At 37.0% G+C, this 24,895-nt stretch overlaps 1 protein-coding gene and 2 long non-coding RNA genes across 3 annotated transcripts; 1 reads left to right on the plus strand and 2 right to left on the minus strand.

Moving 5' to 3' along the window:
- Window positions 1-4,205: 4,205 nt before the first annotated feature.
- On the minus strand, window positions 4,206-7,396 carry LOC136210655 (uncharacterized). The gene is made up of 2 exons (XR_010678138.1): window positions 6,944-7,396; window positions 4,206-4,722 (listed from the first exon to the last, which is right to left on the minus strand). It is a non-coding gene; the product is annotated as an uncharacterized lncRNA (long non-coding RNA).
- A 2,841-nt stretch (window positions 7,397-10,237) lies between these two features.
- Window positions 10,238-18,720, minus strand: LOC136210654 (uncharacterized). Its single transcript, XR_010678137.1, has 3 exons — window positions 18,527-18,720; window positions 18,080-18,284; window positions 10,238-10,826 (listed from the first exon to the last, which is right to left on the minus strand). It is a non-coding gene; the product is annotated as an uncharacterized lncRNA (long non-coding RNA).
- Window positions 14,273-15,436, plus strand: LOC136211149 (PR5-like receptor kinase). The gene has a single exon (XM_066002698.1). The coding sequence runs from the start codon at window positions 14,288-14,290 to the stop codon at window positions 15,434-15,436; it is 1,149 nt and encodes a 382-aa protein (XP_065858770.1). The 5' UTR covers window positions 14,273-14,287.
- Window positions 18,721-24,895: the final 6,175 nt, after the last annotated feature.

Raw genomic sequence — 24,895 nt, forward strand, 5'->3', positions numbered from 1 at the left:
CAGCTCTGCTGTGTGACTTGCTCATGCTGACTTTGTTCTGTCTTTCTTTTAGAGACTTTAAGTTCCTGTTCTCGTTAGTTAATGTACTCAACATTGAACAAACACATTAGTACAATTAAATCAAAGCACTTAAATTTAATTGTTTTAATCATGGGATTAACTTAAATAATTTTGTCAAATCAAAATCATGTGGAAAGGTGTTTCAACAGTTAGGTCGTCTCTTCATAGCAGGGACTTGTGCCATAAGGCGAACAATACAGGTACATATAATCAGCCCTCTAGACTGTTTGCCAGAGGCAGTAAAAGAAAGGGAAATGGTGGAAAGAAGAAGTCTAAGAATCCATTCTCAAAGGGTCCCAAGCCAGACGACACATGTAATTATTGTAAGGAGAAAGGACATTGGAAAACTGATTGTACAAAGAAAGCAGATGGCGACACCAGTTCTGAAAATGATACTGCTCTAATTATTGATGGACACACTCATCACTCTGATGTGTGGGTTCTTGATTCAGGAGCATCTTACCATATTTGTCCAAGGAGAGAGTGGTTTTCAACTTATAATCAGGTAGATGGAGGTAGCATTTCAATGGCTAATAGTCCTGTCTGCAAGGCATTTGGAATAGACTCGATCAAGTTGAGGACACATGATGGTAAGTTCTGCATGTTGAAAGAAGTCAGGCATGTTCCGTTGATGATGAAGAATCTGATATCTCTGAGTCTGCTAGACAGCAGGGGTCTCAGCTGGTCAGGAAAAGATGGAGTTCTGCATGTTTGTAAAGGTTCTGATGTGATTCTGAAAGGTGTGAAGCATGGTACTTTGTATTTCCTGCAAGGTTCCACTGTTATAGGTTCAGCTAATGCTGCATCATTAGAGATTGACCAGGAAGATATGACAAAGCTATGGCATATGAGACTTGGTCATATGGGCGAAAGAGGGATGCCGATTCTATCAAAGGATGATCTTCTTGGTGGTCATAAAATCAAGAGTCTGGAGTTTTGTGAACACCGTGTCTTTGGGAAACTACATCGCAGCAAGTTTTCCAAAGCTATTCATATAACAAAAGGCACACTTGATTACATCCACTCTGATTGTTGGGATCCATCTCGAGTTGAGTCTTTGGGAGGTCACATATATTTTATGTCTCTGATTGATGATTATTCAAGGATGACTTGGGTCATCATGATGAAGCATAAAAGTGAAGCTTTCAAGAATTTCAAGGAGTGGAAAGAATTGGTGGAAAACCAAACAGGAAAGAAGGTAAAGAGGCTGCGAACTGATAATGGTCTAGAATTTTGCTCGTCTAAGTTTGATCAGTTCTGTAAAGATGAAGGGATTACTCGACATCACACAGTCAGGAATACACCGCAATAGAATGGTGTAGCTAAACGAATGAACCGGATATTACTGGAGAGGGCGAGGTGCATGCTCTCTAATGCTGGGTTAGGTAGAAGATTCTAGACTAAAGCGGTGAACACAACATGTTATCTGATTAACCGTGGACCACACACCGGCATACAGCTCAAGACGCCTACAGAAATGTGGTCAGGAAAGGTTGCTAATTACTCAAATTTGAAAGCTTTTGGGTGCACTGTTTACTATCATATTAATGAGGGTAAACTAGAGCCAAGAGCCAAGAAGGGAGTGTTCGTAGGCTATGGAGATGGAGTTAAAGGCTTCAGGATCTGGTCTCCATCAGAGAAAATGGTCATTCTAAGCAGAAATGTAGTATTGAAAGAAAAATATGTGCTTAGGCCCATTATGAAGCCTACAACTGCAACAGAAACTGATAGCATTGATAAACAGGTGGAGCTTTAGGTCATACAGAGTGAGAGTAGCTTGAAGGAACAAGAGTTAGAAACAGAAATAGAGCTACGAGAATCTACACCATCAGTTTCTCAACCATTTGAAGCTACACATCGTAGCTTAGCTCAAGATCGACCAAGGGGGGTTGGAGTTGGGCCACCTAAGAGGTATGGTTTTGAGGATATGGTGGGCTATGCATTACAGGTTGCTGAAGAGGTGGACACTCATGAACCATCAACTTACAAAGGAGCTGTTTCAGGCATCGATTCTGAGAAATGGCTTGCTGCTATGGGAGATGAGATGGAGTCCCTTCACAAGAATCAGACATGGGATTTAGTCACACCACTTCCAGGGAGAAAGATTATAACTTGCAAGTGGGTTCTCAAGATGAAGGAAGGGATATCACTGGCAGAGGGAGAAGTCTGTTCATCTAGCACTGTCATGGGTGCATCTGTTATGTTTTCAGGAGGATTCAAGTCAAGGTGGACATTTGTCGTAATGCCTTGAAACAGTGTATCATGTTTCCTATTCGGAGTAGTATTGTGTTTCGGATTCCTAGTTGGATTAGGATTCGTGGGGACATTGTGGGATCATGGATTCCTAGTTGGATTAGGATCATGGGTTCCAAGTAGGATTAGGTTAGATTGGGTATTATAAATACCTTATTATGTAAACCTAATCATGTAATCTATTTTTCTGCATCCTAATAAATACTATTCTCATTTCTGTCCGTGGACTAGCCAACACAACGTTGGTGAACCACGTAAATCTATTTTTTCGATTATTTATTATGTATCTTTCGTTAGTTCCGCACAACACTCTCAATGTTGCAAAGACTGTTTAGATCTGAAGTATGCTCTGCCACCATTTTATTATTGATTATGATGTCATTTACATATATTTCAATTTTATTATCATTGATGCCATTAAAAATTCTATTCACCATCCTCTAATACGTTGCCCCAACATTTTTTAGATCGAATGTCATGACCGGGTAACAAGAGGTCCTTCATGTGTGGTGAAGCTTGTTTTTCCATATCTCCTAGGTTTATTAGGATTTGATGATATCTAGTCGCAACGTCCAAGAATGAGTATATCATATATCTGGAAGTGGAATCAATTAACATGTCAATGCACGTGAGAGGGTAAGAATCCTTTGGGCAAGCTTAATTCAAGTCTGTGAAGTTAACAGATAACCTACACTTCCCGTTGGACTTCTTTACTAAGACTACATTGGCCATCCACTTTGGATAATGAACTTCCTCAATGTGGCTACAGTCTATTAGCTTTTTCACTTCATCCTTAATCACTTTTTGACATTATACTCCATGGTTCCTCTTTTTATACTTCACACAGATGGCCTTGGGATCCAATGTTAGTGAATGCATCATGAGTTTGGGAGAAATGCCTACTATATGTCGGACACCAGATGAAGATCATGATTTTTTCACTAGCTTATGCACATTTTCCTCTCATTTGCTTCTTTCGGCACTTCACCTAATAGATTTTCCCTCTACAGGCCACACTATTTTAAGATCACCTATTGGTTCACCTCTTTTTCTTGCTTTCTCGATATGATTTGTTGATTGGGGCATCATATTGAGGGAGGCCATATATGTCTCCTCTACAATCACTTGGTTATCATGCACAATAGCCATGCCATTTGTCGTAGGTATTTGTTGGGACAAATGATAGATGGCTAGAGCTCCGGTGGATTTGAATAGTAACAGTCTTCCAACAATATTTGTTGTATGACAAGACTGTATGAACTATGGGGAACACTATTTTAGTATGCCACTTCATTCGGCCATCCCCAATTGTAACCTTCATTCTCATTTTTTCTAAAAAATGGTATCATGTGTTTGTTAATTCCCATTAGCGGAGACAATTTCAACATCAGTCCTTCGGGATCTAGTTGAAGCAGGGCCAACTCCAGTATTTTAGAGGCCCTATGATGTGATATTGGTTATGAAAGAGAAATAATAACCAAATCAATAAGTTTTCCTGATCTATCTTAAGGAATTAACACCATCAAATAACAAGCATAAACTGGTGATAACAAACCAATCCCAAAGAATTAAAGACAATGAAAGGAGATTTAACCTTACACCTTCGAATAATTAAATTGGAACCTGAGTGTTTGGCGATTCACAAGTACCTTACCAAAATACTTGTTCACGATCAAGATAATATTGCAAGAATGATGACCCGGTCTCTCAAGCTCACAATAAAGAATTCAATCCCGGATTGAAAATAATTCCCAAAGGAAAAGAAGAACTTTTGTTCATAAAAATATTGATGTCTGATTGATGAAAATAATGAAGAATACAAGCCTTTATATAGGCTACAAAATAAACCTAAACCTAAACTAAAAAGGAAGTTGAATCCTAGTGCACCAAGGTAAAAGAAATCCTAATTAGACAAGGAAAAACATTAAATTCGTTTTTGTCCTTTAGAGCCCAATTTCAGCCCACTAATTAACATTATTTGGGCCTTTTAATTAGCTAGAAATAAGCCCAATCAAACCTATAAGGTTATAGCATTAATTTTAATGAGTCCCAATGGGTTTTGCACATGCCAAACACATGCAAGTCCAAAGCTTCTCTTAAAACATGATCAACCTTTTTACATATCACTATTATGGGCTTGGGCTTGGATACAACATAAAAACACACCATCTTTAATGACTTCGCTAGAATTCATTCCTTGCTTAAAGAAGCTCAAGATGAGTCCATTAAGCATTTGTTGGTCTTTCTTTGCACGATTCTTCGTCATAGGTCCAATTGACAGCTCCAATGGATCCCTCATGCTTCTACTGGGCTCCTTAACTCCAAGCTCATTTGTTCCATGCTTTTGTGCTTTTGATATCACATCATTCCCTCTCTGTTGAAAAGGATTTGTCCTCAAATCTTCATCTCCTACATCAAACAAAGATAAATCAGCCACATTAAAAGTTGCATGCACACTATACTCACCTGGCACACCTAGCTTTGATTTTCTCTGAGTGGGGAACCTTTCCTTGCGCATATGCAACCACACCCAATCACCGGGTTCAAATAGAACACATTGTCGACCCTTGTTAGCTTGCTTTGCATAATGCTCATTCTTCTTCTCCAGTTGTGGTTTCACTTGTTCATGTAACTTAAGCACCATTTCTGCCTTTTTCTTTCCATCTAAACTTTTCCTTTCATCAACAGGCAAAGGGATCAAGTCTAATGGTGTCAAAGGATTAAAACCATAAACAATTTCAAATGGTGAGAAGTTAGTAGATGAATGTATAGCCCTATTATAAGTGAACTCAATAAATGGTAGGCATTCTTCCCATGACTTAAGATTCTTTTGAATGACTGCCCTAAGAAGTTGTCCTAAAGTTCTATTTACTACTTCGGTTTGACCATCAGTTTGAGGGTGACAAGAAGTAGAAAACAACAGTTTAGTCCCCAATTTATTCCACAAAGTCTTCCAAAAATAGCTTAAAAACTTAGGATCTCTATCACTAACTATACTCTTTGGCATCCCATGCAGACGAATAACATCTCTAAAGAACAAGTTAGCAATATTAATAGCATCATCAGTTTTATGGCATGGTATGAAATGTGCCATCTTAGAAAAGCGATCTACAACCACAAATATGGAATCATTACCTCTCTTAGACCTAGGTAAAGCCATCACAAAATCCATGGATATAACAGTCCAAGGTTCATTCGGCACAGGTAATGGAGTGTACAAACCATGAGGCATAACTCTAGACTTAGCTTTCTTACAATTAATACAACTAGCACATATTCTTTCCACATCATGTTTCATATGAGGCCAAAAGAAATGTTCAGAAATCATGTCCAAAGTCTTAGCAACCCCAAAATGCCCCATCAAGCCTCCACCGTGGGCTTCCCTCACAAGAAATTCTCTATGTGAACATTTAGGCATGCATAATCGATTATCTCTAAATAAGTAGCCATCATGTCTATAAAATTTTCCAAAAGCAGTAAGTTCACAAGCTTTATAAATAGATGCAAAGTCTAGATCATCAACATATAATTCTTTGATATACTCAAATCCTAAACACTTAGCATGCATCACATTCAATAAGCTAACTCTCCTACTTAATGCATTAGCAACTACGTTTTCCTTCACTTGCTTATACTTAATCACATAAGGAAACGTCTCTATAAATTCCACCCACTTGGCATGTCTTCGGTTCAATTTTTGTTGACCCTTAAGATGTTTCAAGGATTCATGATCGGTGTGGATCACAAACTCTTTAGGCCATAAATAATGTTGCCACATTTGCAAAGCCCTAACTAATGCATAGAGTTCTTTATCATAAGTGGGATAGTTTAAGGTTGCACCACTAAGTTTTTCACTAAAGAAGGCTATAGGTCGACCCTCTTGCATTAAAACAGCACCAATCCCTACTCCCGACGCATCACACTCAATTTCAAACGATTTATCAAAGTTTGGAAGTGCTAAAACGGGGGCAGAAGTTAGTCTTGCCTTAAGCATCTCAAAAGCATCCTCTTGTGCTTTGCCCCACTTAAAGCCAACATTCTTTTTTATTACCTCGGTTAGTGGTGCGGCAATGGTACTGAAGTTCTTCACAAACCTCCTATAGAAACTCGCCAAGCCATGAAAGCTCCTCACCTCGGTAACTGAATTTGGCGTTGGCCACTCTTGAATGGCTTTCACCTTTTCAATATCAACAGAAACTCCTTGTGCTGAAACAATAAAACCCAAAAACACAACTTTCTCCATGCAAAATGAGCACTTAGAAAGGTTAGCATATAATTCATGTTCTCTCAAAACATCTAATACAGCCTTAACATGTTCTATGTGTTCTGCCTCAGATTTAGAATAGATAAGAATGTCATCGAAATAAACAACAACAAATTTACCTATAAACTCTCTCAAAACATGATTCATTAATCTCATGAAAGTACTAGGTGCATTTGTTAAACCGAAAGGCATAACTAACCACTCATATAAACCATGCTTAGTCTTAAAAGCCGTTTTCCATTCATCTCCTAATGACATGCGAATCTGATGGTACCCACTCTTAAGATCTATTTTAGTGAAAATAACAGCCCCATTTAGTTCATCCAACATATCATCTAACCTAGGGATAGGATGACGATACTTTACCGTGATTTTATTGACGGCTCTACAATTGATGCACATCCGCCAAGTTCCATCTTTCTTTGGTACTAGGATGACTGGTACAGCACACGGACTCATAGATTCACGAATCAACCCTTTTGCCATTAGTTCCTCGACTTGCCTTTGTAGTTCTTTTGTCTCCTCAGGGTTACTTCTATAGGCTGGTCGATTTGGAATTTGTGCTCCGGGAACAAAGTCAATTTGATGCTCAATTCCTCGAATCTGGGGTAACTTATTAGGCATCTCTTCGGGGAATAAATCCTTGAATTCCTGCAAAAGAGGGGAAATACTAGAAGGAAGGTTAGACTGACTTACAGAAGATAAACAAAAACTCTTACAATAAAATAATAATAAATTTTTGTTTTCAAAATCAGCTTGCTTTACATCCCTCAATTTAGCATATAAAGATAGATTTTGGCTTTTGTTAATGCTCCTCTCTTTTTCTCTCCTCTCACCCTCATTTCTCGACCTCACTAATGCCTTTTCACTCACCTCTTTTCTCTTCACACCCTCACTGGTTTTATCACTCTTATTTTCTCTCGCCTTAACCTTTTCCCTTCTCATAGATTGTTCTTGTAACATTCTTTGCATGTAGAGCTGATCTTCAAACACTTCAGCAGGTGATAAAGGTGGCAAAATATACTTCTTCCCATCCTTAGCAATAGTAAATTTATTTGTTCGACCATGATGTAGTGCTGATCGATCGAATTGCCAAGGCCTCCCCAATAACACATGACATGCTTGCATAGGTACTACATCACATAATACCTCATCAGAAAAAGAACCAATAGAAAAGTTCAGAAGCACCTGTTTAGTAACTTTGAGTTCGTTACTATCATTCAACCATTGTAACCGATAAGGATTGGGATGTGGAATTGTTGATATTCCTAATCGGCTTGCTAACAGATTGCTTACCACGTTGCAACAACTTCCTCCATCAATAATTAGTAAGCATGTTTTTCCAAGTACGTTGCAATGAGCATGAAAGATGTGCTCTCGTTGCTCAATGTCACCACTCACTCCCATCTTCAATGTTCTACGAGTGACTAAGTTAACTCCATGTCCTCCTTTACTATCCACCTCTTCTATATCACTACAATCTTCTAAGGTGGGCATATCATCTGATTCATGTTCGGACTCACTTTCGGATATTAACTCACCATGCTTCATAACCATCGCCTTTTGATTCGAACACTCTCTTGCATAGTGCCCTCTTCCTTGGCACTTAAAACACACAATTTCACGAGTTCTTGTGGGTTTTTCAATAGTTTTGTATTTTGGAGTAGTTCCACCAATTTGCAACTTCCCAAATGCTTTTGAATCAACCTGAGGCTTTTGGTCACTTTTAGAGCTAAATTCAGATTTAGTTTTGAAATTACCTCTTGGATCTGACTTCCATGGAGTGGAAGTAGTGCCTTAGAACTTTGATCTCCCTTTCTCAACCTCTTGAAGTTGTCTCTCAATTTTTATCGCTTTATGGAGCATCTCGTCCATGTGGAAATAAGTTTGTAGCTCAAGAGGGTTGCGAATCTCCCTCTTCATTCCCATGAGAAATCTAACCATGGTAGCTTCCTCATCTTCTTGTATATCAGCTCGGATTAGTGCCATCTCTAATTGTTTGTGATAATCTTCAACAGATTGGTTACCTTGAGACATGGATTGGAGTTCTTTCAACAACTCCTTATAATAGTGAGCCGACACAAATCTCTTTTTCATGACCTTCTTCAATTCACCCCATGTTCTTATGGGTTCATCACCATCTCTTTTTCTTGTGCGCTTTAATTGGTCCCACCAAACAGCCGCATATTCAGTTAGTTCGGATACTACAAGTTTCACCTTCTTCTCCTCGGAATACTCATGTATGTCAAAGATTGTTTCAACCTTTCGTACCCAATCAAGATACGCCTCTGGGTCACTAGCTCCTCGAAAAGTAGGCATTTTAAGTTTGATAGCATTAAGATTATTATCTTTTCGATCGTTACCCCTTTTTCGGTATCCAAACTGCTCCTCCTCTTCAGACTCGGATAGTTCATCATCAAAATTCAATCTCCCCCGCCCTCCTTTCTTTTGGCTTGATTTCTTTTGGTTTGAAACCAAATCGGCCACAATAACCCCTAACCTCCTCATCTCACCTACAATAGCTTGTTGCCATTCTTTAGAATCAACGTTGTTAACGTTGTCCTCTTTAGGTCCGTTAGACATAACAAAATATATAAAGAATGAAAGAGAAATGAAATCTAGTCTAAAGCAGGAAAAGAAGAAAAAGAAAGTAAAAGAAGTACCTCACAATCGGTTCAATCACTCTTTTATATTATCTTGATAGATCACAAGGATTATCTCGGGTAATATAAATGCCAATGAAGCAACAGAATGACAAAATAAAGTAGGGCAGAAACTAGAAGCAAAGAAGACCAATATTGTAACGATAACCAAAGTTTAGCACACTAAGAATAGAATAAAAGACGATTTTCGAAGAAGAGACAAAGGTTTGAAAGAAATTTTAAGAATGTGTGTTTAGCATGCAAATTCTAGAAAACTTGTAACTTTAGTACAAACAATGAGCCGATTTTTTTTTCTCTTTTTTTTCCCTTTTTTTTCTCTTTTTTTTCTTCTTTTTTTCTTCTTTTTTTTCCTTTTTTTTTCTTTTTTTTTTTAAACTAGACTGAAACTAATTAACAAATTAAATTTGCACTAATGATATAGCATGCAAAAACTTGAAGAAATTCACACACACATGAATAGGGTTGGCTAGTAAAAATAGAATCCAAAAATCAATTCGCTTACAACTAAGAACCTAAATAACTAGATACAAAGGTATGAGGAACTCGATCAAGAATTAAAGACACTAGATTGAGGTTTTTTTTTTTTTTAATTTGACAAATTAAACAAAAACAACAAATTCTTTAAGAGCCAAACTCTGATACCAATTGATGTGATATTGGTTATGAAAGAGAAATAATAACCAAATCAACAAGTTTTCCTGATCTATCTTAAGGAATTAACATCATCAAATAACAAGCATAAACTGGTGATAACAAACCAATCCCAAAGAATTAAAGACAATGAAAGGAGATTTAACCTTACACATTCGAATAATTAAATTGGAACCTGAGTGTTTGGCGATTGACAAGTACCTTACCAAAATACTTGTTCACGATCAAGATAATATTGCAAGAATGATGACCCGGTCTCTCAAGCTCACAATAAAGAATTCAATCCCGGATTGAAAATAATTCCCAAAGGAAAAGAAGAACTTTTGTTCATAAAAATATTGATGTCTGATTGATGAAAATAATGAAGAATACAAACCTTTATATATGCTACAAAATAAACCTAAACCTAAACTAAAAAGGAAGTTGAATCCTAGTGCACTAAGGTAAAAGAAGTCCTAATTAGACAAGGAAAAACATTAAATTCGTTTTTGTCTTTTAGAGCCCAATTTCAGCCCACTAATTAACATTATTTGGGCCTTTTAATTAGCTAGAAATAAGCCCAATCAAACCTATAAGGTTATAGCATTAATTTTAATGAGTCCCAATGGGTTTTGCACATGCCAAACACATGCAAGTCCAAAGCTTCTCTTAAAACATGATCAACCTTTTTACATATCACTATTATGGGCTTGGGCTTGGATACAACACAAAAACACACCATCTTTAATGACTCGCTAGAATTCATTCCTTGCTTAAAGAAGCTCAAGATGAGTCCATTAAGCATTTGTTGGTCTTTCTTTGCACGATTCTTCGTCATAGGTCCAATTGACAGCTCCAATGGATCCATCATGCTTCTACTGGGCTCCTTAACTCCAAGCTCATTTGTTCCATGCTTTTGTGCTTTTGATATCACATCACCCTAGGCAGGGCCGGTCCTGACATTTTTATAGGCATTAGGCGAAAAAATAGATAAAAAAACTTTTAATAAAAAAATGTTATACTTAATAGTTTAAAATAGAAATTTGGGCGTATTTTAGACCTAAAATATTATATTATTTGGTCATTTTCTAGGAATAAATAAGTATTATAACTACGTTTAAAAAAAATACTATATATACAGTAAAAAATAATTTGGGTCCTTTTTGGCTCAGGCCCTAGGTGGTCGCACTCATAGCCTATGCTAAGAGCCGGTCCAGAAACATTTAGGTGTTCTTATGAATTATTGTTCTATTAGATTATAATTTTCATTTTGAATTTGTAAAAATACTCAGAATAAAAAATTTGATCGGTACAAGTTGTTATGTAATTAACTCAATATGTTATATTATAGAAAAATCATTTTTTTTATTAAATCACATCATAAAACTCAAATACTGAGCCCAACCCATAGAAGCCCACAAAAAATACGTATATTATTTTTAAGGATAATAAATTATTTGCGGTGATCCATAAATATTCAGGTCTTTTTATAAATTGTTGTTCTACTAGATTATAATTTTTATTTTGATTTTGTAAAAATACTCATCATAAAAAATTTGATCGATACATGTTATTATGTAATTAACTCAATAGTATAAGTAAATTAGTGAAAATTATGTCCTAAAATATATTGTAACAAGTAAATCAATATATATTGATCATTTTAGATTGAATATATATTAATATTTTGGTTTAAGGAAAAAATTAAGATCATAAAAAAATAATTATTAAAAATATATAATAATAATTAAAATAAAAATAAAAAAATATATAAAATGAAGAGAAACGAACTTTATATAATAATAAAAAACATATTCTTCTTATATATTATAAATATATTGAACTCTCACCTTCTCAAACAACTCCACTATGTCTTTACCATTCAGCTTAGCACTACATTTTATTATAAATCCAAGCCTACATAATTTTTAACCATAGCAATCTTAATAATTATCAAATTTTAAAAAAAATCCGATTGGAGGCCCTAGGGGGCCGCCTATGCAGGATGCCCCTAGAGCCGGCCCTAAGTTGAAGGGCCTCAAAGGCTTTCTTAGGGATGATGTTCACTGAGCTTTCCTTAAAGATTTTGAAGTCCTCAATCAAAATTTCAATAATTACAACATCTTCGTAGGACTATCATGGAATGTTTTTCAGGCCTCCAAATGAGAATTCAAAGATGGATTCATACATTCGTTCCTTGCCCTCGAAAATCCATTTTTCATTTTACTGGTCCATCGTCTTATGACCATCCGACAATGAAATTTATGATCCCACTAAGTGTGTGTTCAGTCGGGCGTCTATCTCGCTGCTTGTGTGCTTTCTTTGGGGTTTTCAAGAACTTATCCAACTTGCATTAGTTTGCCAGTTTATTTAATTCCATAACAACCTGTCGAGAGCCTTTTTGTGACGTGGCCTTCACTATTGTGAAACTCAGAGTACATCTTGTCAATGCAACTACCAGAGGTTTTAAGCTTCGGTGGGTATTAAATATATTGTTTGTTCTTTTTAACCCAGTATAATATTTCTTTGTGGGAAGAGTTTAGTGGTATAAAGTCATATTGCACTTGCTTTCATGGTCTTCTTCGGTCTCTGTCTAGGTATTCCTTTGATCTTTTTGAGGTGTTGACCAGATCCAACCTATCTTTCAGCAAAGAATTCAGACGATGCCCATCCCACTTTAGGAAGTCTTTAACTCGTCGCATGAGGTTCGGGAACATTTTGGGCCATCGAGTTATAAGTTCTTTCGATAAGTCTTTGCTTTTATAGGTTGAGGCCATAACATCTTCTGGAACCTTTCAACCCATCCCTAAATATCTTCATAGGGTTCTTCAACCAAATATTTCAATTCTTGCATTGTTTTTCTTTATGGCATGGATGTACTGAAGTGTTCCCCAAATTGGTTTTTCCATTTGGTTGAAAGGCTAGATGGATCTAGGCAAGAGTTGCATGTACCAATATAGCGTTGCTTGTTTAAATGTGGTAGGAAAGAGTATGCTCGCGGGAGCATTATGGTTGTCATAGTCTCAAAGCTCTGTGAAACTTTTCACATTAAAATAGGAAGTATTAGTCCATTATACTGTTTCAATAAGGGATATTTGAACCCCATGCATGGACATGGTCAAAATATTTGCATAGAGTGTGGGCTAGTGTCCATTATTTTGTGTTCCTTGAGTTGATGCCAGCATCCGTCATGGCGTTCTGGAGCTCCTTACAAATAAGGTTCTATGTTTCCTCCTTGATAATAAGAGCTTCACCATCTCTGACCCTTTAATCCGGTTTGTGTTGCCGTTGAACTTTAGATATTAGACCCGAAGCTTTGATTTGATTCTCATTCTGATCTCTCTAGTAAGATTCAGTGGATTTCTGTCAGACATTCCTCTTACGCGTAAGAGATCTGGATTCGTCGGAGTAATTAGGGGTGAACAGAACCGAACCGAAAACCCAAAAACCGATAAAACCGAACTGAATAAACTAAACCAAACCAAATTGTATTTCGGTTTGGTTCGGTTCTTAGTTTTCATACAGTTCGGTTTTCTGTTTGGTTTGGTTCAATTCGGTTTAAAACCGAACAACAAACAATTTAGAATTGATATCCAAATATAATTATACGTATAACAACAAAAAATTTGTTCTAGAGTTTTTTTCTTTTATATTTATTTATTTTACTTTTTCTTTTGGTTTTTGGTTTTAGTTTACTTTAGTTTTTTATATTCTTTGTGTTTTATTTTTTTTAGTTTTTGATAAAGAGTTCCACGACCTAAGAATTTAAGACCATTAATAATTTACTCCTAACCATTTTTAAGTTGTTTAGCTTACCCCTAACCATTATAATTTATATTAATTAATAAGTAAAATAAATATATATATATATATATATATATATATATAATAATATAAACCGTTTAATTAATCGAAACCATCGGTTTTTAAAAATAAAAAATATTTAAATTTGATAAGTTTTGCTCCTGACACCCTGAATTTTTAAAATAACCTATCATACACCTATAGTTGATTTTAAAAATCTATGACACATTTATAGTTTGACTTTAAAAACCTATCACATGCCTATAGTTGGCTCATTTGGACCTCCTACATACAAAATCGTTGGTCTGTCATCTTTGACAAATGAGGTGGCATGTGCGTGTTATAGAAAAAAGAAAAGCGTGTGAGTTCGTTCTGTATGTCACATTGTCTGTCAAAGATGACAGATCAACGATTTTGTATGCAGAAGGTCCGAATGAGCTAATTATATAAGTTTTTAAAATCAAGGTTTTTAAACCCAACTATAAGTGTGTGATAACTTATTTTAAAAATTTAGGTTGCCAATAAAACGTGCCAAGTTTAAGAGTGTAAATATGCATTAAGCCTAAAAAATATAAACCGTTATAATCAACGTATACAAACCTAAACCGTATTCATGATTCAATTAACCGGTGCAGGGAACAAACGTCTTCGCACAAATATCTCAATAGGAGTGAGCATTGCATTTGCCACGCTCATTGCTTCATTGGGATGCTATTATTGTTTCACGAGAAAACGAGGAATCTGGAGAAGCAAAGAGAAAAATAAAGTTGTAGAGGATTTTATTATGAATTATCATTCTCTCATGCCACAACGTTATTCATATTCAGATGTAAAGAAAATGACCAATTCATTCAAACATAAGCTAGGCCAAGGAGGATTCGGAGGTGTTTACCGTGGTAATCTGTCCGATGGCCGACCTGTTGCAGTGAAACTTCTACTCAAATCTACAGATGATGGAGAAGATTTCATTAATGAAGTTGCAAGCATCAGCAGAACTTCACATGTAAATGTAGTTACTCTTTTGGGGTTCTGCTATCAAAGGACTAAAAGAGCTTTGGTATATGAATATATGCCAAATGGATCTCTAGACAAGTTTATCTGCCATCAAGATGAAAAAATGCATCATTTAGATCAGAAAACACAGTTTGAAATTGCAATTGGAATTGCAAGAGGTTTAGAATACTTGCATCGAGGTTGTAACACGAGGATTGTGCATTTCAACATTAAACCTCACAACATACTCTTAGATAAAGACTTGTGCCCTAAGATCTCAGATTTTGGGCTGGCAAAGCTGTGCAAGGGAAAAGAAAGTATAGTGTCAATGTTGGGTGCAAGAGGAACTGCTGGTTATATAGCTCCTGAAGTATTCATGAGAGGGTTTGGAGGTATTTCTTACAAGTCTGATGTGTATAGTTATGGCATGATGATTCTTGAAATGTTTGCTGGAGAAACTGTTGTTGTTAGCGACGGAACGCAGACCAATAGCGACGCTTATTTTCCTGATTTCGTTTATAAGTATCTTGAAAGAGAAGAGATTGATGAGAATATAGGAGATGAAGTGAAAAGAAGGATGATAATAGTAGGACTTTGGTGCATTCAAACAAATCCAGCAAATAGACCATCAATGACAAAAGTAATTGAAATGTTGGAAGGTAATATTGAGTCCTTACATATTCCACCACAACCTCGCCTGTTTCCTTCAACTAAGCCCACTGAATTATCATCATCATCGTCATCAATCTATCTGCATCATAGTTATTAAAGGCGCATGACTCACCAAGGCACTAGGGGTCCTAGAGCGTTGGTGCATGGCGCACGCTATAGCAAGACAAGGCCTACTTACAAAGACAAGATTGGATAAAATGTTTAAAACAATTAGAGGACATGACTTTTGCAGTTTCACACATCTATCAAGAGAGGAACCAAGTGATTGACGTTTTAGTAAATTATGGTAGGTCTGCTTCTTCTCTTTAATGGTGGGACTCTATCCCGGTCTTTTGCCGTTCCTATTTTTTCTGTAATTTACTAGGTCGGACTGTGTACCGATTTACCTAAGTGTTAATATGTGTATGATTTTTATTTTTCTATTTTAATAATATCGGCTCAGAGGTCGTGGGTTAGCTCGGAGGTGCCAACATAGTTGGGATGTTCGCTAATCTGCCTCTCTGCGGGCGGCCTGCCTTTTAATAAAAAAAAAATCAAATGTATAATCTCTCTCTTCCTTTTTAATATTTGTTTTTTTTTTCTCATTTTAGACCCTTCAGAAGACTTGTTCCATATATGTAACTGTAAAAAAAATATAAAACTGCCCCTAACTCACCAAGTAGCACCTTAGTGCGCTTTTAGCAATTGCCCCTAGGCGCAAAATGACGCACCAGGCGAGCGTCATGAGCCATTGGCACACCTTTAATAACTATGATCTGCACTCACAATTAGTTGAAGATGAGATTTTGCCATTATCTCAACCTGATTTTGCATCAAATTAAAATTGTAACATGCTAAAAATTATTATTATTAGACTTCATGTGAGAATGAAACTATCTTCCTCCGCCTTTTGTGTATGTCTAGAACAACCAACTAATCTATAACAAAATTGCAGCCCAAAATTTTGAAGTATAGCATGAGTTTTTTTTTTCTAGTTAGGGAATTTGTAGGATTAGAACATTTTGAGGCAAAAATAAAATGTCCAAATGCTATAGTTACCAGGCTTGCAAAATATATCAAGGAACCAGATGCGATTCTAAATTTGAATGAGCGAAACTCAAGGAAGAAAAACGCGCCTAAATCTACTGATTACAAAATAACAGAAAACATAGAGATCTAATGGTCAATCACTACAAGAAAAAAATGTTATCATCGACATAATTGACGAACAAAAGCTTTTACCAGAATGACCGACGGAACACACGGAAACTATGTTTGGAAATCACTTACACTCTCATCTACACATTCCTAAAACATGTAGGTGATTAGTAGCTGGATTACTTCTGCCCCCATCACCCATAGATAATTATAAATGTTGGTGATGACAGTATATTATGTTGGTGAAGATGGAGACACAATCCCAGTGGCACAACATATTGTTCTAGAGGTTGACACTTTGATTCCCCTAGAAGAAACCAATCACGGAACATAGCCACAAACTCGAACATCTACAAGACTAAAACATCACCCTACCTATTTAAAAAGCCATCACGCAACTTTATCACAAGGTACTACCTTACCCATTGTGCTTGACACACAATATCCAATTTCCACCCACTTGTCATATGCCATTCTTTCTTCTATCATATAGGCTTTCTTATCGTTTATACTTGATGTTCTTTCTTCTGATTTAAGATAATAATAAATTATGTTTTATTAAAAAAAAAAATCAATATAACTTGTCATTCAGAACCTAAAAACTACAACCAAGCTAAAAGCGATCCTAATTGGATGTGATGAATTGTTAGCTTTAGAGACAAATCAAACATGAGATATCGTTGAGTTACCAGCATGGAAGAAACCTATTGGTTGCAGATGGGTGTTCAAGCTTAAAAATAAGGCAGATGGCAATATTCTTAATTCAAAACTCGAATTGTGGCAAAGGGTTTTACACAACAAGAAGTTGTTGATTTCACATCAACATTTTCCCATGTAGCCAAGTTCATTACAATTTGAACTCTGCTACCGACTGCTTCAAAGGATGGTTTGCAGAGCAATTGGATATAAACAATGCATACCTTAGTGGAGATTTGGATGGAGATGTATATATGGATATTATATCATAGTTCCAAGCAACTAAACCTAATCATGTCTACAGATTGAAGAAATCTCTTATGGTCTCTGGCAAAGATGAAGATTGTGGAGCCAACTCTTATTTCACAACACTCCCTGTGAATGTTGACGAAGGCATAGTCGCAGGCCCTATCATCACCCAAATTAATGCAATTAAAAAACATTGTCATCATCTTTTTAGCATAAAGGACCTAGGTCCCCTTGATTACTTCCTTGGTTTTGAGTTTGCTAGAAACTCTAAAACCATTCACATATCACAACACAAGTATATTTTAGAACTATCGAGTTATCAGCATTTCCTTGCCATAAAGCTGTTTCTATACCAGCAATCCCTAATTTTATACCTTCACCCAAATCCACCTACTTAACTAAGATAGCCTCATTCCTTATAAAATTAGTAAAATACCCTCATCTTCTTCCTTCAAACTCTCTCTCCCATTTCTCTCTCTACATCTTCTCTCTCACTCCTCTCTTACCATTTCTCTCTCACTCCTCTCTCTCTCTACCATTTATATTCCAAATTCAGACTTATTCTCTCATGGTAGAAATTCAAGGACATAAACAAAATGCAATGTAATTTACAACTGAAAAGGAATAGCTAATTTTATATAAAAGAGAGAGAAAACACCTGAACTGCTCCAACAAATTTTTCGGCAGAAAGTTCCATAAGGTGTACTTTCTGTTTGATATGCGATTGTCACAGTAAAGTTCGTCTGCTGGCGATTGATCATCATTGATGTATACAAATCGCGTCATTACGATTGAGAAAATCAACGATTCACGATGGGTGCATCAACGGATTCAACAGCTAAGGAATTCACAGGCTCCACACCCTGACCGAAGCAAAAATGAAAAATATAAGGCAGTCAAGCACTAGGATGCGATCATGTTGAGCTAAATCTTAATTGAAATTCTGATACGAATTCCATTCAGATGATTTGAAATTCCTTAACTGTAATTTTGATTTTAGTTTTTCAAAGAAATACGAATCTAATGTGCAATTGAATCTCGTAAATTAGTACTTAAGGAATATAATAAGCAATTAAATGATGTTTGATTGAAGGATAGATCGTACCTTGTAGTTTTCTCCATTTCCGGTTCTACTTAGGTTGCGTACGCCGTACACTCTCTCTACTCTTCCTTCTCCGTTTGAAGGCGAGGTACGGTGGTCAGATGAAGCCGTTACCCATCCGTTTTGACTTTAGGAAGGTGACGAGCAGATGAAGCCGTTACCCATCCCTTTTGAATTTCTATAACTTTTGCATTTTGTTTATAAGGAACGAGGTTATAATAAAGAATGTGTTCCACTTTTATTAATTCTATTTAAAATGTTGATATGGTACAGTTGATCGGTCACAACAACCGGCTGTACACTTTAGTGAAGGTCACCTAAAGTTTGTACAATTTAGTGTGACAAAATTTTGATTATACACCAAATTGTGATTTTGGATAAAAGTTGTACATTACATATATAATTTACCCATAATAGGCTTTCTCTAACTCGAATTGGGCTTCGTGTTAGACTCTCGCCGATCAATCATAAGGTATGCTATTTTTTTGGACACCTCCTTAACTTCCTAGCGATCTAAAAATAGAGCATGATTTCACGCTCTTCTTCAAAAGATGAGTATAGAGACCTCTTTCGAATTGCATTGGTCTTTCAACCTTTTAAAATTTCTCACCTTGTTACATCCCACTGTGAGCATGAATTTTTCCGACTCTCGTGATGAAATTATATTTGCATTTGCTCAATAAGTTGCAGGTGGGCTCCACGTTGCAACGTACGGAATCATGGACTAGAATCCAATGAGAAAAGCTAGAAACGGCTCATTGTGTCAGTAATCCGAAAATATGGAAAAACCGAACAAAAAAACAGACTGGCCTCAATCTCTATCATTTTCATTATGGTTTCATAATTTATTATTAGTATTAGTATAATAATTATTATTATTTTTTTTTTGAAAACAATTATTATTATTATTATTATTGACTATTAATATTTATTATTATTAAAGGGGCAGACAGAAAACGTATTAGGGGGGAGTGGGGTGAAATCAAAATCAAGAAAAGGTATATGAAGTGAGGGCCAGATTGTTTTTTCAGGGAAAAGAACAGGAAAGAGCAGGAAGTGAGAAATAGATGAGCTGAATCTGAAAAAGAAAAAAAAAAGAGTTTGAGAAATAAATGAGAAAAGAGAGTGATGAAAAGGATTTTGGCGTAAATTAAAGAGGGGGTCCGAATTTTTTGAAGAAAAAATCGAAAAGAAAATACAAAGGAAAAAAGAGAAATAGACTTAGGATTTAAGGGATAAATTTGAGCCAATGAAAGAAGAGAGAAAAAATAGAGTGATTTTTATTTTGATTCCGAACCACAAAAATCATTATTTTGTTCCGGATTCTATTGAAATATCAACATTGATTTTTTATGTGAAAGTATCTAGCAAATTAGACTAATTTAAGTTCTATATTAATCTATTTGAAATATCTAAGATTAGTCATAAAAAAATCTTTAAAATGTGATTCTAATTTATACAAGTTTAAGGCTATGATTTGTACAAGTTTGTGGATGAGATTTGTACAAGTTTGTGGTTTAAATTGGTTCCATCTTAGTATAAATAGGTAGTGAGGTTGTGAGTTTTGTGTGTGGAAAAATTGAGTTAAAGCTATATAGTTAAGTGATGTGAGTGAGTTCTTGATGAGAGTTGTGAAGAGTTATATATTCTTGTAAAATCATCTTTCAATAAATCTTATTTTTATTAAAATTAAGTCTTCCATTATTAACAAGTGGTATCAGAGCGGGCGGTCAGGGACCGGTACGTGGTCGAGTGCAAGCAAGCGGTCAGGGACCGGGAGTCAGGTGCTTCAAAAGTTCGCGATCCGGGATCGTGGTGGTACGAGGTATTTTTAGCGCGCAGTCCGGGACTGTAAAAAAAAAAAAAAATTATTGGTCGGTGTTACTTGGTTAATTAAAGGAGATAACCAAGTCGTGATGGCAGACATGTCTACCTCGGTAAGCACTCTTGAAAAACTCAATAATAATAATTATAGTACTTGGAGTACTCGTATGCAATTTTATTTGCTCGACCAAGATTTGTGGGAGACTGTTGGAGGAAACGAAACAGCGCCTCCGACGGAACAAAATGACCTTAAGAAATGGAAGGTCAAGTGTGGTAAAGCTATGTATGCTTTATCAATTTCAGTGGAGGACGATTTAATACAACGCATCAAGGATGCTAAAAACCCCAAAGAAGCATGGGACACTCTTGCCGGATTATTTGCAAGAACGAACGATGCCAAGCTCCAACAACTCGAGAACGAGTTACTGTCGGTCTCGCAAAACGACATGACGGTGAGTCAATACTTTACTAAAGTTAAAATTTTATGTAAAGAAATTTCAAAATTGGATCCTGAAAATAAAATTACTGAAACAAGAATGAGAAGAATAATAGTCCATGGGTTGCGTCCCGAATTTAACGCGCTTGTTACGGCAACCCGTGGATGGGCTAAAGAGCCAAGTTTAAATGAATTAGAAAATACCTTGGCTAATCAAGAGGCTCTAGACAAGCAAATGTCTAAAGTCTCAGTCAATGACGAAGATAAAGCTCTTTTTATCAATAAAAAGAGCAATGATCCAAAAATCACGAGATCGAGAAATGGTGAAAGATTCAAACAAGGATGGTAGAAAAGGCAACAAGGAGGGAGTTGGCAACAAGGGGGAGCTCACCACAACCACAAGCAAACACACGAGAAGACACATCGGCACAAGAATGACCATTGCTATAATTGTGGCAAAAGAGGCCACTATGCTCGAGACTGCAGATACAAGAAAGCAGAAGGAAACGCTGCAACATCCTCACATGCTCAAGATGAAAGAGAAGAAGATTGGGACTTCGAGGCTTCGTGTGCAATTACAGAGCCAGTGACATGTGACACAGTCATGCCCTCCAAAGCAGATGCACATGATGAGCTAGCACTTACCGCTGTAAGTAATAAATTTATCAATTATCATAATGATTGGATAGTAGACTCTGGATGCTCTAACCATATGACTGGAGACAAGGAAAAATTATCAAGCATGACAGAGTACAAAGGGGAGCGAGTTGTTGTCACCGCGAACAACTCAAAACTACCAATCACACATGTTGGCAAGACGATGGTTGTGCCTCGATACAACTCTAGGGCAGTGCAATTAGAGAATGTATTCCATGTACCTGGGGTGACAAAGAACTTGATATCAGTGTCCCAGTTGACATCCTCGGGCAACTACGTGGTATTTGGCCCAAACGACGTGAAGGTGTATCGAAGTTTGAAGCTGACAAGCACACCGCTTATGGAGGGAAGAAAACTTGAGTCTGTCTACGTAATGTCAGCACAAACAGCCTATGTAGACAAAGCCAGAAAGAACGAGACATCCGATCTGTGGCATGCATGCTTGGGACACGTGAGCTATCATAAGTTGAAGGTGATGATGAAGAAGTCGATGCTCAATGGACTTCCACAACTTGATGTTCGAGATGACATAGTATGTGCCGGATGCCAATTCGGGAAAGCACACCAGTTGCCGTATGAAGATTCTCAGTATCGAGCAAAGGAGCCGCTCGAGTTGGTGCACTCGGATGTATTTGGTCGTGTGAAGTAGCCATCAGTCAGTGGTCATCAGTCTATGATAACCTTTATTGATGATTTCTCAAGGTATGTGTGGGTGTACTTTATGAAAAACAAATCAGAAGCATTTAGCAAGTTCCAAGAGTTCAAGGAGAAGGTCGAGAAGGAACTTGATAGGAAGATCCAATGTCTTCGCACTGACAATGGAGGAGAGTATACTTCGTACGAGTTCTCAAGATACTTACAAGATTGCAAGATTCGACGACAGTTGACTTGTCCTAATACTCCACAACAAAATGGGGTAGCAGAAAGGAAAAATAGACACCTTGCGGAGATATGCAGAAGTATGTTACATGCGAAGAACGTTCCACCTCGGTTCTGGGCAGAGTGTATGAAGACAGCTGCAGATGTTATCAACAAACTTCCACAAGCACCACTTGGATTCATTTCACCCTTTGAGAAGATATGGAAGATCAAACCCACTGTAAGTCACTTTCGAGTATTTGGTTGTATATGTTATGTTTTCGTTCCTGATCATTTACGCAGCAAATTTGATAAGAAAGCTATAAGATGCATCTTCGTGGGTTATGATAATCAAAGAAAGGGGTGGAAGTGTTGTGACCCAACAACAGGAAGGTGTTATACGTCAAGAAATGTGGTGTTTGACGAAGCTTCATCCTGGTGGTCCCCCCATGAAGTTGTACTACCCGATTCAAAAGAAATCGAGGGGAAATTACAGGAAAGACTTGAAAGGGACGAGGCGGCTAAAGAAATCATTCCAGAAGTGGAACCGGTAGAAGAAAACCTTGGGACCAAGTCACCTGAGAAGACTCAATCTCCATGGCGTACAGGAGTACATCATCAAACACCTGAAGAAGAACGACCAAGTCAGCTCGAGGAGATCGTTGATGATAAAACAACAGAAGAACAACAATCACCGGTGCGAAGGTTAACAAGAAAAAGGAGACCAAATCCTAAGTATGCTAATGCAGCAGTGATTGAAGAATCAATTAAGGAGCCTGAGACGTACGAAGAAGCATCCTCAATTAAGGAGTGGAGAAAGGCTATGCAAGAAGAAATAGATGCCTTGAAGCATAACGAGACTTGGGATTTAGTTCCCAAACCCAAAGATGTGAAGCCTATTTCCTGCAAATGGGTTTATAAAGTAAAGCAGCGCCCTGACGGTTCAATTGAGAGATATAAAGCTCGATTGGTGGCTCGAGGATTCTCACAGAAGTATGGTCTGGACTATGACGAGACATTTAGTCCAGTTGCAAAGATCACTACAGTACGAGTTCTACTAGCACTTGCAGCTAGTAAAGATTGGAAGCTCTGGCAGATGGATGTGAAGAATGCTTTCTTACATGGCGAATTGGATCGAGAGATATACATGGACCAGCCTCAAGGGTTCGAGAGCAAGGCTCAACCAAACTATGTATGCAAGCTGAAGAAAGCATTGTACGGATTGAAGCAAGCACCAAGAGCATGGTATGGGAAAATAGCAGAGTTTCTGATTCAAAGTGGCTACATGATGGCACCAGCTGATTCCAGTTTGTTCGTGAAGGTCCAAGGTGAGAAGTTGGCTATAGTATTAGTTTATGTTGATGATCTAATCATTACAGGTGATGATGTTGCTGAGATCAATCAAGTCAGAGCCAACTTATCAGTGCGATTTCAAATGAAATCACTGGGAGAGTTAAATCATTTCCTTGGTCTTGAAGTTGAGCGCACGAAGGAAGGGATTTTCTTGTGTCAACATAAGTATGCTAAAGATCTTTTGGAGAAGTTTGGGATGCTCGAATGCAAGCCTATTACAACTCCAGTAGAAGTACACGTAAAGTTATGTTCCGCTGAAGGAAATGACTTAGAAGATGCTACGATGTACAGACAGCTAGTTGGAAGCCTGATCTATCTCACTATAACGAGGCCAGATATATCATATGCAGTAAGTATGGTAAGTCGATTTATGCAGAATCCGAAGAAGCCTCATTTAGAAGCTATTCGAAGAATTCTTCGATATGTTCGAGGTACGATGGACTATGGTATTTTATACAAGAAAGGAGGAAAGAGTGAGGTGCGCGGATATTGTGATGCTGATTACGCTGGAGATCATGACACAAGACGTTCGACAACAAGTTATGTGTTTAGTCTTGGATCGGGACCTATATCTTGGTGCTGCAAGAGACAGCCTACAGTTTCATTATCAAGTACCGAAGCAGAGTACACTGAATGGGTAACCTAAAACGGACTATGGAATGTACTTTATTGGGTTACGGGCGGGCATTTTACCAGAGGTTTCGGCAGCAGCAACAGCAGCTCAAGAATGTACTTGGCTAATACAGCTTATGAAAGATCTTCATCAGTCAGTCGATTACTCGGTACAGTTATATTGTGATAATCAGTCAGCGATACACTTGACTGAAAATCCAATGTTCCACGCAAGAACTAAACATGTGGAGGTGCATTATCATTTTGTACGAGAGAAAGTCCTACGTGGAGATATCAAGATGCAATATGTGAAGACTGACGATCAGGTTGCTGACATCTTTACGAAAGGACTAAACGGTCCAAAATTCGAAGACTTCAGAAAGCAACTTGGGATGACTAGCAAGTGCGACGTATTAAAAATCAATGTTGAGGGGGAGTATTGAAATATCAACATTGATTTTTTACGTGGAAGTATCTAGCAAATTAGACTAATCTAAGTTCTAGATTAATCTATTTGAAATATCTAAGATTAGTCATAAAAAAATCTTTAAAATGTGGTTCTAATATGATTTGTACAAGTTTGTGGATGAGATTTGTACAAGTTTGTGGTTTAAATTGGTTCCATCTTAGTA

This window comes from Euphorbia lathyris, chromosome 1 (assembly GCF_963576675.1).
Source record: "Euphorbia lathyris chromosome 1, ddEupLath1.1, whole genome shotgun sequence".
Lineage (NCBI taxonomy): Eukaryota > Viridiplantae > Streptophyta > Magnoliopsida > Malpighiales > Euphorbiaceae > Euphorbia > Euphorbia lathyris.